Genomic DNA, 15,565 nt, shown 5'->3' with positions numbered 1-15,565 from the left:
CCCACAGTGGCTGGGTCAATTTTAACAGTCAGATCGTTTGCCATCTTTAGACTCAAAAGTTGAAAAATAGCATCAATACTAATTTTGTTTTATATGAATAATTGGAAAACACTCTGCTAATTGTTGGGCATCTTTTCCAAAAAATTATGACCTTCTGTAAACTGCAGTCACAAGCATAAAAAGTTGTATCATATGCAAAATTGCATAATAAACTGTCTTCGAAAAACAAATCAAAGTCACTGAAGCAGATATCGAAGATGAGGAAGTGAGGACCTCTAGGACTGATTTTTGAGGAAGACCTGGCTTATTGATGGACCTGGAGTGCTTGCGGAGCGTACATGTATAAAATTATTCTAATTGAAATGATAAAAGTCAAGAAATGAAATGCTACTGAATTAAGAAACTGATTATTTGTTAGTGAAGGCTTCGTGTGAAATTTTTCATTAAAGATTCCGGGTAATAGACTTTGCTTGAAAATGCAAATAACAGTACCATTCATGAAAAAGTACCATTCTGCAACCAAAGTTTGTACAAAACGAAGCGTGACTATATCCCTTAGCGCAATAGCTGCGATGCCTCCGTACGCAGGAGACTGTTTAAAGACAAAAAACAATGGTGGTGAATAGGGGCGTGGAATTACCCCCATATTATTATCAAATGACGATTCATATAATTCTTCTTACAATTTTTAAAAGAATTTACTTAGTACGGATATTTCTAAGAATTGCCTAATACAACTGGATAAAGTTCTGAAATGCGACGAATGGCGTGGTCTCGTGGGTCACACCAATTGCCTTGCCATTGAATAGAAAGATTAAACGAAATAAGACAAAAACATGACTTTTCATATTACAATGTGAAATAACAAGCTGTGACGAACAAGAAAATAGCACCAACACTGCCCCTCCTGCCTTAACTTTGTGCAGGCGCCCCTGGGTGTGTTTCAAACTCGTAAAGGCGTTACTCGGATTTGCAGTAGCTGCGGAGGAGCGTCGAATAGATTCAATTCAATTCATTGACAAGGTCAGAGGAACGCAAACTGGAGCAAGTTTGCGCCAAAATTATTTTGCGCGGGAACAAAGACGCAGAAAAGATGGCAGTCGGAGGTAAGATACAAAAAGTGCCTTAATATTATGGATATGGACACCCTGTTAGACTAAACGCTGTCAAGTTAGAGAGCAACTTTAGCACCTGTTTACAATCTTATATAGGCCACCTTGGCTTCTTCTTAGAAAGAGGCATCACGCCAACAAGGCGGCCATGATACTCGTCGTGCATAATGGCAGCTCAAAAAATACGCACGATGTTTTCGTAACAATTTGAGATTGCAAATTTAACCACTCTGATTGAAAGTGCTAGTTTTCATGCCAAATCGAGAATGAAAATCAATTTGCGTAACCATCAAATATTCGACTTGAATCTCTAATTTGTTGCCACTCTGCCAGTATATCATATATACTATATGTGAAACATTTTCATAAAAATTATAATTAGAATGTTTTAGTTCTATATTCTATGTAAAAAACCCCACATTATTCTCAGTTTGCTATAGTGTTTTGTATGATGATGATGACGCAAACAAATTTTTCTATAATTTTTGAATTTGGATCCTCCAACCTGAAAGAGCATCATCAGTGCCGTCGGAACGAAATTCATATTGGGGGGGGGGGGCTGCCCATTGTTTTCCTTCTCATTTTGTACACTGTTATAAAGAAAACATACTACAGTTTGACGATGACGTGGGGGGGCCCCAGCCCCCCCTCCCCCCGGTTCCGACGGGCCTGATCACAAAATACCTAACTACATAAGTCAGTTAAATGTGTTGCGAATTGGCTGTGATATGTCAACAAGAGCAGAGGCTTCTTCTCCATCAAACTGCTTATTAGGTAAATTTGGTCTCCATTCATAACTTTATGAAGAGTTGCCATATCTCAGCTGGTTTTTGACATATTGACTGATTTCGCACATTTAGAAGTATTTCATGGTGTTATTTTAGGTTATGTGGTCAAAGTTAAAAAATTCTAGAAATAGATTTTTTATGATGTTACAGCTAGAACAGCATATATATTTTTTTGTGCTTAAAGAATGAAATGAAGGAGAAGATAATCTTACTTTTGTGTTATGAATTTTGCTTATTTTTCATTTAATTTGTCCAGTATTTCACTTCAAGTGAAGGCTTAATGCTTTTTATTGGCAGATGTTGTGTTTCCAAAAGAAGAGGATAAGTATAAAGTTGATGCGAATGAAGTTATTCACATGAAACTTGGTAAGGAAAAATTTAATTATTCTTTTAAACTTTTAAATTTGCATGGATATTAGGCTACATTGATGTCTTCAAAAACAGGCTTTTACCCTGACTAGAAAAATTGGAATCACACAGGAAGGCAGTTAGGAGTTATTTTCTAATGTTTGGCTTCAAAGAATAGCTTTTTTAATGCGGTCTTTCTGTAATAATCATTTTAGCATTAGCATTATTATTTAAGTTGCATGTATGTTTTGCATGGACAATATAGAAAACTCTATAAAAAATATTCAATTCATTGCACATAGAGAAAAGACTTGGTAGTTATAACAGTGGCTTTAGAGACAAAGTTGGCAAAAAGGGGAACGGCAAAGAAGTTGATTTTCAATAATTAGTGCCCAAGATTTGTTTGTTTAGTTATTCTTACTAGATTTAATGTAGTGAATTTAAAGTAAAATGAACTGAACTGAACAGGATACGTTGGTGATAAATGAACTGAACTGAACTCAGTTGTTACAGTTTTTAGGTCAAGTTTTTGGCAGTTTAATTTTTGTTTTCATGCACTTATTATTAGGTTTTCCAAATATTAAGTAATAAGGAACAGTTTTAATAAAATTTTAAGGAGAAAAGATAAGTAATTAGGTAGAGCATTGATCTTTCAGTTAGAACTGCAGAAGATGTAAAACATGAAAGCAATGCCTTTCAGCCAGAAATGAGCCATCAAATATTTGGTGATACGTGAGTTTGTTAATTATGTCATTGTTTCAATTTTTTATAATTATTTTAAAAGCATGTACCATAGTAAATAAGCATCATTTCTTATATTTAGCCAAAAATATTTGTACATAAGTTATTCAAAGTATCATTTCTGTCAAAGATCAATTAAATATATATATTTATATTTATATATATGTTCTATGTCAGAACTAGCATTTCTCAATTGAGCTGTAAAACTCAAAGTATTATGCATTTAAAGATCAACTACATTATTATTTTTATGAGATACTTCCATTTTGGCAGTGAATCAATTTTTGGATACAATGGATTACATGTCAAGGTTTGTTTCCTGTAATCAAAATATCAGTAAAGTAGGTTGAGGGGCAATTCAATGCTTCATTGAAAACCTTCTGTTCAACTTATAAAATGGAAACTCTATAAAAGCTAAATAATTGAGTACACTATTCTATTGTGTTTGTATTTGTTACTACCTTGCTTCCTAAGTTATGTTTCAAGTTACCGGGAAGCTATACTTCTGGAGCAGTATCCTGATGTGGCAACTGATGATTCCTACGCTTGGAAATACTGTGACCAGTGGCATATTGACTCTTCTCATTATAAGTGAAAGTCTAGTCATGTCAGTGACTTGAACCACAGACCCTAGGATCTGAACTCTGCCAACCTAACCACTGAGCCTTACTTGCACTGTTAAGGTTCATGATACACATTGTTCATTAGATTTCTTGTTGATTCCATGTTAATTACAAGAATCTGGTATGTGAAAAGTAAAGTTAGCACACACAAAAATGTGATCAATGAATGTTTTTTTCATCACATTTTTGTGTGTGTTAACTTTGTATTGAACCTTATGTGTTGTTTCATAATTAACTGTTTGATTACAATTTAGATTCAAGCAGGGAATTATATTATACTTTTTTCTGACATTGATCAAGTTTTGTCTCATGAAATTCATATTTCAGCTCTACTACCATGCAGGAAGTTTGCTAACTTACCTTGGAATGGAATACAAAGGGAAGGTTCCAGATTCACTTGGAATTGAAGTAATCATTTTCTCTGTAGATTAATATCTATTGATATTGATGATTGATGCTTATCTGAATTCTTGGCTTTTCTTGATGATCTTGTTGCAATTGACCAAACATAATCGACATAAAAACTAAACCAATATTAATGTTGTCTATAAACCAGAAGCCAAAATGTATATGACATGTTAATTTAATTTCAACTCTTCATTTTCAACAAATTGAAAAAGGTTTTCACATTTCCTAGGCAGACAAAGTTTTGCCAAATATAGCTGAAATACTGGCTCCAGGTAACCTTCTTCTTTATCATATACAACAAAGTCTGAATTTTTTTGTTTTCTTTCTCTTCAACAACAACCTTTTTCAAATGCAAAATCCTGACACAAAACTGTAAATGTGAGATGATTTTACAGGATACTGCACAAATTTGGATGAATTTGTTGCCAAGCTACCTGGAGAAAGCAAGTTTACACCAATGGGAACAAAAATACATTCATATAAAGTAAAAGATACAGAGTATGAAATTTATCAGGTGAGAAGATGTTCTTTTTATTTCTTGAAAAATCTTGTGATTTCAGTTGGTTTTTTGAAAATTATCTTTAAACAAATTTACTACTGTTGTTTTGAGTTTTAGGAGGCCAGCTTAGATAGGAATGATCTATCTACAAAGACTGTGTAAGAAAGCAACTATGAATGTAGCAAAATCACAATATTGTTTCCTTTATTATAAGGTGGATATATCAGTTCCTGGATTTCGAGAATACCATGAACGATTACAAACATTTATTCTTTGGTACATTGATGCTGCATCATTTATAGGTAAGGACTCTCATTAATGGCATTCCCTTGTTTCAACTTTGTGAATCAGGTTACACTCAAATTTGTTTTTAAAAAGATGTGACAAAAATAGTTACTCTTACCTGGAATATGTAAACAAGTCATTTTTTCTAAAAGACCGAACATCCAACAGACAGACTGAACATCAAAAGAACAAAAAAATTTACTATGAAACACTCAACAAATAAATTCAATCATTTTGGCACTAGAGATAGTTTCAGCGTGAGGTGTTTAACCTGTCTTTTGGAAGGTTTTTTGGCCTGTTCTTGGGTGTTCCTGGGGTGTATTTCGCATGTTCTGTCTGTTTTTGGGTGTTATATCTTTAAGATTAAAATGATTTTGTTCATAAGTTGATAGATTCAAAAGCCTAAATGATGAAGTTCAGTTAGTTGTCCCATGAAAGCCAATGTTGAAAGCAAACATTTAATCTTTGCTTTGAAAGCCCATCATCTTGACACTAAATTTTCAAAATAACTAGAAAAGGATGTTAAATATGAATTTGAAACAAAACATACCAAAAAATGTTTATCTTTTAGTCTTGGTTCTTCTGTTAATCGTTTTTTAGTTCCTCTGGTGTTTGGCAAATAATAATAATCATAACTTATTACAGCAAAAATTATTTATAATCTATGTGCAGTAATAGTAAAATTGATAAGTTGTGCTTTTTCTTTCCAGATGTTGATGATGAAAAATGGAACTTCTTTTTATTGTACGTATACATTGTACAATCTGGAAAATTTGGAATTATTTCATATAGGGTTTTATTTTTTGGGATTTATTGTGTATATTATCATGTGATTTTGGACAGTGACAGGTTGCAATAAAAGGCTGCAATTAAATTCCTATAAATTTCTTAAGTGAATGTTGTATCAAGTGTCAACTTGGAATGTCAACTGCTTTCAAAGATGAATTAAAACCTCTAAATAAGTGAACTGGTGTCGATTTTACATCAAAAATTTTGAAAACCCCCAGCTATGATTTGAGAGTCATTTTTTGCCTGTTTTAAGTAAGATTAGAAGCTTGGAAACTAAACAGTTTCCCACACAAGTTAAATTGGTGTAGAGATTTGTATTCATTATTTGACATCCCTCCCTCTATAGATTTCAAAAACAGAAAGGGCCAACAGCAGGATATGAATATAATATTTGTGGATACATGACTGTCTACCATTACTATGCCTACCCAACAAACACCAGACCGAGAATCAGGTAAACAGTTTCTTGTGCTATTGCCTATCTTGCTTTATGAATGCATCATTTAATGCCAAGAAATTTATAGGAAACTGCAAGCTACAGAAACCTAGAAGAGTAACAGAAACTACAACATTTACTAAGTTTTCTACTTTGACTGATAAATATGTTGTTTGGTAACCAAACATCACCAAATACCAAATCAAAAGTTGCCAAAGACATAACAAGTATCCAGAAAGAATAACATATTAAAATAGCACAATGTTCAAATTTTACACCAGATATGTCACTAGAAAAACTGACACCTTAATGATAAATAAACATAAAGGATAAACGTAACTAGCAGCTATTTGAAATATTCAATTTGCTTATTCATTTGTCCTTAGTCAAATGTTGATTCTCCCACCATATCAAAAATGTGGCCATGGAGGTTTGTTCAAGATTTTTCTTTAAAGTCTTATAAAATATAAATTAAATATATATATATGCATTTTCAATGTGTATTTTTAGTTATATAAATTGTTTAATTTGTTATTTGTTCTGAAGTATATTAATGATAACCCATTTATTTCAGCTGAGCTATTGCAGACAGTTTACAACTTTTACCAGCCAAAAGAAAAGGTTATTGATATTACAGGTAAAGCCTAATGATTATTTTAATAAAAAATAGCTGCAACACAATAAAATAATGTACAGGAATAATTTCAAATGCTGCCACAGACAGTGCTCATTACTACAGACTAGGTACCCATTTACTCTCCTGGGCAGAGAAGGGAAAAATTCCTGTTAACACTTTGCAGAAGGATTCTGCCCTCAAAAGTGACAAAGGTTGGCATCAAAAGCCAGGAGCCACAAAGCAGTCTTTGTATTATTCAATTTGCTGGCATATGGTAATTGCACACCTTGACAATTTAAGGCTTGTGTGTGTGATGGCATGCCTTATATAACCAGGACTGCACAAAGTATTCTATTGTATACATTAAAAATGGACAAAGTAACAAAAGTTCAGGATCTCTGTTGTGATTTCTTGTAGTTGAGGATCCCTCAGAGGACTTCATTCGATTACGTGACTATGTTGATTGTCAACGATGCATCTCACTTCCTGCATTCACACCTGATAATCTTATAAATGGATTCAGTGACTCAATGGCAACGGAAGCAAGACAGAAATTCAAGATATCAAAGGTGAGATTCATCTTTTTGCATTTAGGGCCTGAACATAAGAAGGTTCATAAAACAGGAATCTCCTTTGCTGAGATCCTGCAGTTTATTCATTATAAAGAAGAAAGAACAACCATCCAAAAGAGATAATATATTCCCAGTTTACTAGGATTTTGCTTAAGCACTTTAAGGGTTCAACCTAGTAGAAGAAACAAATAACAAAAACAGATTCTAAGCATCAATTATCTAAGAGAAGACTATCAACATATTCTTTATACAATTTCTGTTTACTCTACTGACTGCCAGAAAATTTACTTATATAATGAGTATTATGTTTAACTTTATCTCTCAGATAGGGCACACATGATACACTTTCATTAATTATGATTTGTGTGATATCAGACACAAAGTGCAAGGAAGGTGAATTCTTAATTTAGAGATGGACACCCTTGATATAAATCTTATTTCAATTCCATGTTATGATGTTTAATATTTTATGTATAGTGCAGGGGGTTTTTCCTAAGTTATCCGCTTTAGGTTTCCTAAGTCACATAATGCAAGGGTTTTTCCTAGGTTATTCAAAGCTAATAACCAATTGATCTATTTCAGCTGCAAGCAAGAAGGGTGTATGAAATACTTAGACTGAATGTAACCAACACAGGAGATCCTGAACAGTACAGAAATTACCGCTTGGATATAAAAAAGCGCTTAAATGCTCCCCTAAAGGTAAGTTTGAAGTTATGTGAGATGGCAAGAAGGACTCTATATTTGAATGAAAGAGTTGCAAGCTTTTTAATGTAAATGCTGAAAAAGAATAAATTTTTGGTGGGTGCTTTACAAATTCTGAAGGTATTCGTCAACCAGAATACAAGTTTGCTCCAGATCAACTAAGATAAAAAACTAGGACAAATATTGCTTAAACTTTTAGGATTGTTTACTGTAGTGAAAAAAGGTACATGAAAAGATGTTTAATTTTTCAGTACATGGGAATTGAAAAAAAACTGAACTTTTGCTATATGTGACCTAAACATGGACTTCTTTTGATCTTGCTTTACACAGAAAGAGGCAAGGTACTTGACAAAGCTACAGAGTGCACTAAGTGAAGAGGAATTCAAGGCAGCAATGTTCAACCTTAGTGGAACAGAAAAAATGAAACGACTTGAAGAGGCATTTAAACTTCTAGAGGCAGACTACAGACGAGTGTTACACAGGCTTGCAACAGCATAACTCAAGTACTTTACTACCTGATTAATTTCTGGCATTATAATTAGTCTTTGTTGTATAGTATATTACGTATATCTATCAAGTTAATAAAAATAAAGAAGCTAAACTGGTATTTGATTAAATTTTCTAACAAGGAATATTCTGTTTGTATCATTTGGGACAATAAGCTTTTGATTGCAAACCTAACCTTTGCCTCCAACTGAATAATAACCCTTCTTTACTGAATCTACAAGAATACTTTCAATGCCTTCTCATTGCTAAGTTCTCTTTCCACTAAAATGTGTTGCCTCCAAAACAAGTTTATCATCTCTCCTAAAATAATTGTAAACTTGATATAGGCGGGATGCCCCTTTGAGACAAGTTCACATTTTCTGCATGCAGAAGAATGGAAGGAGATAGCAGAAGCAAATAGAGAACAGAAATATATAACAAACAGGGGTGAGGAAAAAATATTATGACAAAGAAGGGCCAAATGATTATTGCCCTTGAATGTATAGTTTTCCTGCTTTGTTTACCTGACTAAATTCAACAAACTATAAGTACGAAAAAAGTTTTTTGAAAGAGCCTTTTCCTCCCAACCCAACATTACTGAGCAAAAAGGTGTACACAGAGATTCAAACAAACAAAGAGATTTCCACACGACAGGCTTGTATTTGCCAAGTAGCAAAGAATTTTCCAGAAAAAAGTAATAGAACTCAAGGTTTGCCAAATTTGAATTGTCATTTTACTGGTAATATTGTTAGTTGTACTGACAGGTTTGTTTTATGCAAAATTTATGAATTTATAAATTCAAAGGACTGCAAAAAGCACATTTTTAATGAGTATAGCTGCCTTCGTGTTTACATTTATAAGCATTTATTTTGGTGCTTTTTGCAAACACAGAGTGGCACTGGCAAGAATTACATTGGAGATATTCCCATTTTGTTCCATCAATTAGCTGGATTCTAAATGATGAATAACATTCATGTTGCATTATTCTGCATTCATCTACCATTAATATAAAGATGGATGCAAAATGACATTACTAAAATTTATTTAAAGTGATATTTTTTAAGACTGATTACAAGAAATACCTATGTGGACATACAAATTGAACAAAGAATGATGTAACTGACAGTTTTTTATTTAACCCAAGCAATTTGATCAAAAGAGACTTGTGGTCTAGGAAGGCATTACTGCTACTGGCACACTGGGACTTCATTTTCCTAGAGCACCATACATCCAAGCAGGTCTGGCTTATGCATTACAAGCACTGACTTGGAGGTTGAAAATTCAGCAAGTGAAGGGTGAAATGTGTGCCTGAAAAGTGCAACTCTTAAAATACTCTTAAAGTATTTTTTCCAGATCAGCCATCAGAAACTTTTTGGCTAGCACAAACAATTATTATGTTTTAAAACTAAGCATTGCATATATAAATATCATCAACAAACCATTAGATATTCCATCCCATATATAAATTTCAAGATATTATGTGATTTGTTTTCTGGTAGCATTAGATGAGTGACTGGCACTTATATCAAGGAGCAATAACCAGCACAGCTTTGCACTCCACCAGCTGCAGACTCTTTCAAGTTCATACCACCTCCTTGCACAGAGTCTTTCTCCCAGAGTCCAGGTGTTTGTATAATCTGATAAAATGATTACACACTGAGTTTCTGTGCCAAGCAAGTGACAGCTAATATCAAGAATATTCGAATAAGCCTTTTGTAAAGTACCACAAAATTTGAAAATACTGCTTAGATGCTCATGGTCATTATTAGAAATATTGCAAATTAAAAGCAACTTTATATTTTGTTTTTTTGTAAGCAATGTCAGAAAGACTTTATCATAAAAAAGGGAAATAAGTTGTGCCATGATGGCAACGCAAAGAGAAAGAGGATCCATCTGAAAGTAGAGGAATTTAGAAGAATTTATTGATTGAAATTATAACTTTTCAGATTTAGCATGGATGCCCCTCTCTAGTGAATACTCCTTTCTAATAAACACCCCTCTCTAACAGGCATCCCAGCTAAAAGCTAGAGCTAACACCTGGGCATTTTAAAACGGTAGCCTAGAAAAACTGAATCAGCTACAAAAACTGAAGCACTGAAGCAGAAGAAGGGATTCACTATGAAATCAATTGACAAAGAGTGTAGACAATAAATGGTTTAGTATGTTATTTTTTTGTTTTTCGGTGCCTTTTCAAATCAAGAATATTCACTCCAGTCTTTACTGATTTACTCACATACTTTCATTGATTTATACTTTCATATAAAAAAGTTTTAATCTTAAAATGAAAAGGTTGCATCAGATATATCTTTTATAATCAACTTAACTACCACCTTACCTTCTCAACAAGTTCTTCAAATGCACACTCAACACCATGCTTTGTCTTCGCACTTTAAAAAGATATGGTTTTGAAATGATGAATTTTTCTTTCTATATTTTAAAAATACTTATTGGGTTACACTGACACATTGAACAGTTCACAGCATTTTATCAATTCACAAAAAGCAGTGTCAAAATTAGGCAACTGGCGTTTGCTGATTAAGACACCCTCTTTCAACTTGGTTAAAAAAGAGGTAAACAGCAAAATATATTTATTTTTCCATTGGTACTTCCAATTGTGTCTTAGTATAGGTTTGTGTGAGTAATTTCTTACCTGGCCTCAATAAATAGCATTGCATGTCTTTTCGCAAATTGTAGTCCCTCTTGTCTTGTCACCTCTCGTCCAGGCTTGAAATTAATAAAAAAAGAGAATGTAATAAAGTAAAACATATACCTTCCATAGAATAAAAGAAAGCAAATGTGCAAGACAAACTTAAAATTGAACTGAGTCTGATAGAAGCAGAATGAATGGTAAAAACCAAAAATTTTTTACTCTGTTTCTGTGAACAGTGTGAGCGCACAAAAGCAGATATTTTCGGCTTTGTTAACAGATAAAAGTGAAAACAGCGCAGTGAACAGGCACTCTTAGCACGATAAAATTTTCATTTCATATCAACTGGATACACATCATTGCCCCCTTTCAGACAACAAAAAATCACTCCTTTCCATAAAATCTTTAACAATGGCTGATGCACAAATCTTAGCCTATGACAGAGTAGAAAAATAATGAGTTGTCATATACATACATATTACAGTGTGAAACTTTCTGGAGTATAGCATAACCTGATTGTTTATTAGCATAAACTCACTTTATCAATTTTGTTTGCTTCGGCTTTGTTAACAGATAAAAGTGAAAACAGCGCAGTGAACAGGCACTCTTAGCACGATAAAATTTTCATTTCATATCAACTGGATACACATCATTGCCCCCTTTCAGACAACAAAAAATCACTCCTTTCCATAAAATCTTTAACAATGGCTGATGCACAAATCTTAGCCTATGACAGAGTAGAAAAATAATGAGTTGTCATATACATACATATTACAGTGTGAAACTTTCTGGAGTATAGCATAACCTGATTGTTTATTAGCATAAACTCACTTTATCAATTTTGTTTCCAACCAGCATCTTAACAACATCTCTTTTTGTGGTATAGGTGTCACATTCAGTTAACCACTCTTCCAATTTGTTGAATGTATCCTTGCTTGTGACATCATATACTTTAAAATAGGAGTTTTAGGAGGATTAAATATTAAATACTATCATATTGAATATTAAAAATGCCAATAAAAATGATTAACAAAGACAAAGCAGTAACTTTTCTAAACCTAAACTTTCAAAATAGCTTTCTAAACCTGAATTCAACTCTCTGCAAAGATGTTTCATCATAATTTTTCCACAAAGTATATAAATGAATAGAATATTTCTTGTTATATTAATTCAAAAAAGTAATTGACATACCAAGAATAATTCCCTGTGCACCCCTATAATAACTTGGTGTTAAAGTTCTAAATCTTTCTTGGCCTGCAGTATCCTGCAGAAAAAAACGGTATGATTTCAAAATTTCATATTTCAACTTCAGAATAAAGTAGACATTTTCTGCTCGCTATGCATGCAGGGCACCTTGCCTTTTGATTTCAGTTTGGCACAAGGGCCCTGCCTATGCTCAACAAGCAATAACGAGTACAAATAAAATCATAGGCATAACATATTGTGTTGCATTTTAGTGCATTTTCCCTAAATTTCCATGATTTTGATCACAAATTAGAACACAACTGACCCTTTAAAATTCTAGGTCCATACATAAAAGATGCTAAACTTTTAACTTGAATATTTCAGCAGGGAAGCTGGAGTCTTCTTTCAAGATTAATACACCATTTTTCAAAGCTTGCTAAAAATTGGGAATATGAGTATATAGAGTAAGCAGCTGAGGTTAATTCAAACTTTAAAATGGTACATTCAGTTATTTCCAATTCTAAGTGGGTCTTTTAGAAGTATATATTGACATAAATCTTTTGATTTGCTTTATTTGCAGATAAAAGTACTTTATTGAGAGATAATTTTTTTATCTGCTTGAATTGTTATGGTCACTTGTTTGCCAGAGAATTACCCTAAAATTTATTTAAATATTGTGTCATATTTCAGAAAACAAAAAGCTTCATCCTAATCTCATGAAAGATCATTTTAAACATAATTTGAAAAATAAATTAAGATTACTCATTAATCAGAGCACGGCAAGAGCTTAGCTACATCAAAATTTTATGTTGACAAGCATTGTCTGTAATATACCTACTAACCAACTCACCAACTCACCAGTTTTGTGTAAATTGAAATTAGAGGGCAACACAACACTTCTCAAGTCTTTATTTAGTAAAATATTAGCTTGAACCAGGTTTTAAGAGCCATTATAAGAGACTACCCAATTTCTTATTCAAATTTTCTTTATAAGAACCTTTTTAGCCTAAAAAGGAGTAAAAAGGGAAGCTTTTATGTGGGTTTTTACTTTAATGCTGTCAACTCAAGCCCCCGACCTGCTCTGGCAAGCCACCATTCCTGAAAATAGAATTAATGAGAATGTTTAAGCAAACTCTTGCCATTTCAAGCCTTCATATCCTTATACAGGACCACTTTCTGATAAGAGGGATGTTTATTCAAAGGAGGCATCTTCAGTGATTCAATAAATTAGTAACAACACTCACCCAAATTGCAAGCTTTGCCTTGTTTCCTTCAATGCTTATCGTCTTAACCTTGAAATCCACACCTAAAAATTTGGACAAATATTGAAAAAAACATGTTGCAATCATGAATCTAAGAATACAATGCTCAGAAACAAAAAACATTTTCCATTCAGCAACGGGGCTTGCAAGATGGATAAGGGGGTGCAGTTAGCAGACATATTACTAAACAGTGTTTTGACAAATTGCCTGACAATATCTGAACAGTAAGGCAAAGATATGATTAAAGCTGTAATGATAGACCTCAGTGTAAGCAATTTTGAAAACTATCTTACCGATGGTTGGTCCAATATCAGGATCAAAAGTATCATCTGCAAAGCGTATCAATAAACTAGGAAAAAAAGAGCATTTTATAGCTCAAATTTTGATCCATGCATATTAACTGGACAGGGTTGCCACTGACAGGGCAGGCCTTTAGAGAGAAGATACAACAGGGTCCAAATTTTCAGGCTGAAAAATGTTTGGGACCTCCTTCCCCCTGTTTCGTTTCTGGAAACAACCTTGCTTAGAAACTGTAAGCAAATGGTCTTGATATGTTCCTTTATAGCATGGTTAAAATGTTCATCTTTTTTAAATGGAGGAGGTTCTTCAAGATCGCTAGCCTACGTGCAAACGTTGTTGACAAATGTGAAGTGCTTTTTCTCCTCTTTTCAATAAGTCACACAGGCTACAAGATCGCAAGATCACTGAAAAAATGTTTCAACATAAACAAAACCGAATTACTTTCAAAAACTTCCATATTCGACTTTGGTCCTTTTGGTGCTCATATGGGACAAAGCCTTACCTGGAATGGTGCATTACTGTTGAAAAAAAACCATAATTTTTTAGGTCTTTTCAAGGCCTGTACCCCTGCCCCATCTGACTCCCTTATCGGAGCTACTGTAACAGATATAGCATTTTCAAATAAAACATATTGATACAAAATATATTGAAGATGGTGTTGAAGTCAAGGTCTCAATGAGAGTCAGCACTTTAAGATAGCTCACGCCCAATATAGGCTTACAAATATAAAATGTTTCAACATGCAAATTGTTTGATAGGCTAGACAATGGGTATATAGGCAAAGTGACACAAATTTAGTGACCACCGCTAACATTGTTTACAGACAATCAAGAAACATTTGCTTACAAAAAACTCAAGGTTTTGCATTTTGATTCCCCATTAAGTCAATAAAACAAATAACCACATTAGAATTCAACGAATAAAGAGCTTTCTGTTTCTTAAGAGGGCAAGAATTAGTTGATTACCTTGATTTTCCAACAGCACTCTCTCCAATTATCAAGATTTTCAACGTAGTCAACACATCATCGTCCATCTTGCGGAGCTAGGCCCATATGCCCTAAGTTTTTACCATAAAGTAAAACTAAATAAACGCTGGTAAGACCTATTTGATATTAATTGCAGTTTTGTTCTTATGATAGGTAATTACACCTTGTTGAGCTTGTTAAAGTCTTACAAACGTACGATTCAGACCTCCAACATGATACTATCGTCGTTGCATCATCACAACCACTTAATTAAATCTGTCGCTGCGGTGGAGGATTGGGAACTAGAGTAATTCACAACAACTCAATCATTCTGTCAAAATTTTCATTGCAGGCTTAAAACGATTTGTGTAAGAAGGAAGAAACGCAGGACATGCTGTCGCTAGATTCTGTGAATCTTGCAACGAGTTATAATACAAAGAATTTTTTTATGCAGGGTCATTCGCAATTGGTTGTGCCCCAAAGTTTTATTTAGAAAGTAGGAAATAAGACAACAAAAAAAGCAGAATTCAGTCCGCTTATTCTTAAAACTGCATGTTTTTGGAACGGAATTCCACCACATACTGGGCGTAGCATAAATGTACTTTAATGTAATTTGATTCTTACTCTTTTTTCAATTAATCTTTTCGTATCAAAAGGTATCAATTATTGTCATCAAAGAATGCTACAGTTTAATATAACTAACTAAGGGGTTCTTGACCTGTGTTCCAAAGGAGTATAGTGCTTGACTTGCAAGCCTCTTTTGAGTTTTCAAGTAACGAGGCACCTGATACATGATGTATT

The 15,565-nt window shown here is 33.5% G+C and overlaps 2 protein-coding genes across 3 annotated transcripts; one reads left to right on the top strand and one right to left on the bottom strand.

Moving 5' to 3' along the window:
• Positions 1-1,023: 1,023 nt before the first annotated feature.
• LOC135682396 (histone acetyltransferase type B catalytic subunit) lies at positions 1,024-8,520 on the top strand. The gene is made up of 15 exons (XM_065197270.2): positions 1,024-1,106; positions 2,198-2,266; positions 2,905-2,980; positions 3,263-3,299; positions 3,940-4,020; positions 4,250-4,292; positions 4,416-4,534; positions 4,734-4,821; positions 5,515-5,548; positions 5,940-6,047; positions 6,416-6,459; positions 6,604-6,666; positions 7,063-7,214; positions 7,800-7,916; positions 8,250-8,520. The coding sequence occupies exons 1-15, from the start codon at positions 1,094-1,096 to the stop codon at positions 8,415-8,417; spliced, it is 1,212 nt and encodes a 403-aa protein (XP_065053342.2). The 5' UTR covers positions 1,024-1,093; the 3' UTR covers positions 8,418-8,520.
• Positions 5,940-15,024, bottom strand: LOC135682399 (ras-related protein Rab-18-B). Of its 2 annotated transcripts, none has more exons than XM_089113282.1 (8): positions 14,765-15,024; positions 13,793-13,848; positions 13,482-13,543; positions 12,244-12,316; positions 11,884-12,002; positions 11,056-11,129; positions 10,741-10,832; positions 5,940-10,042 (listed from the first exon to the last, which is right to left on the bottom strand). In XM_089113282.1, the coding sequence occupies exons 1-7, from the start codon at positions 14,830-14,832 to the stop codon at positions 10,769-10,771; spliced, it is 516 nt and encodes a 171-aa protein (XP_088969408.1). In that variant the 5' UTR covers positions 14,833-15,024; the 3' UTR covers positions 5,940-10,042; positions 10,741-10,768. The 2 variants fall into 2 exon arrangements, with proteins under 2 accessions (XP_088969408.1, XP_088969407.1); XM_089113281.1 differs by having other exon boundaries at positions 10,741-10,792; positions 14,765-15,019.
• Between the last annotated feature and the right edge of the window lie 541 nt (positions 15,025-15,565).

Source organism: Rhopilema esculentum, chromosome 16 (assembly GCF_057945365.1).
Source record: "Rhopilema esculentum isolate cy_ngs chromosome 16, ASM5794536v1, whole genome shotgun sequence".
In the NCBI taxonomy this organism is placed as follows: Eukaryota; Metazoa; Cnidaria; class Scyphozoa; order Rhizostomeae; family Rhizostomatidae; genus Rhopilema; species Rhopilema esculentum.
This window is presented reverse-complemented; position numbering and strand designations above follow the sequence as displayed.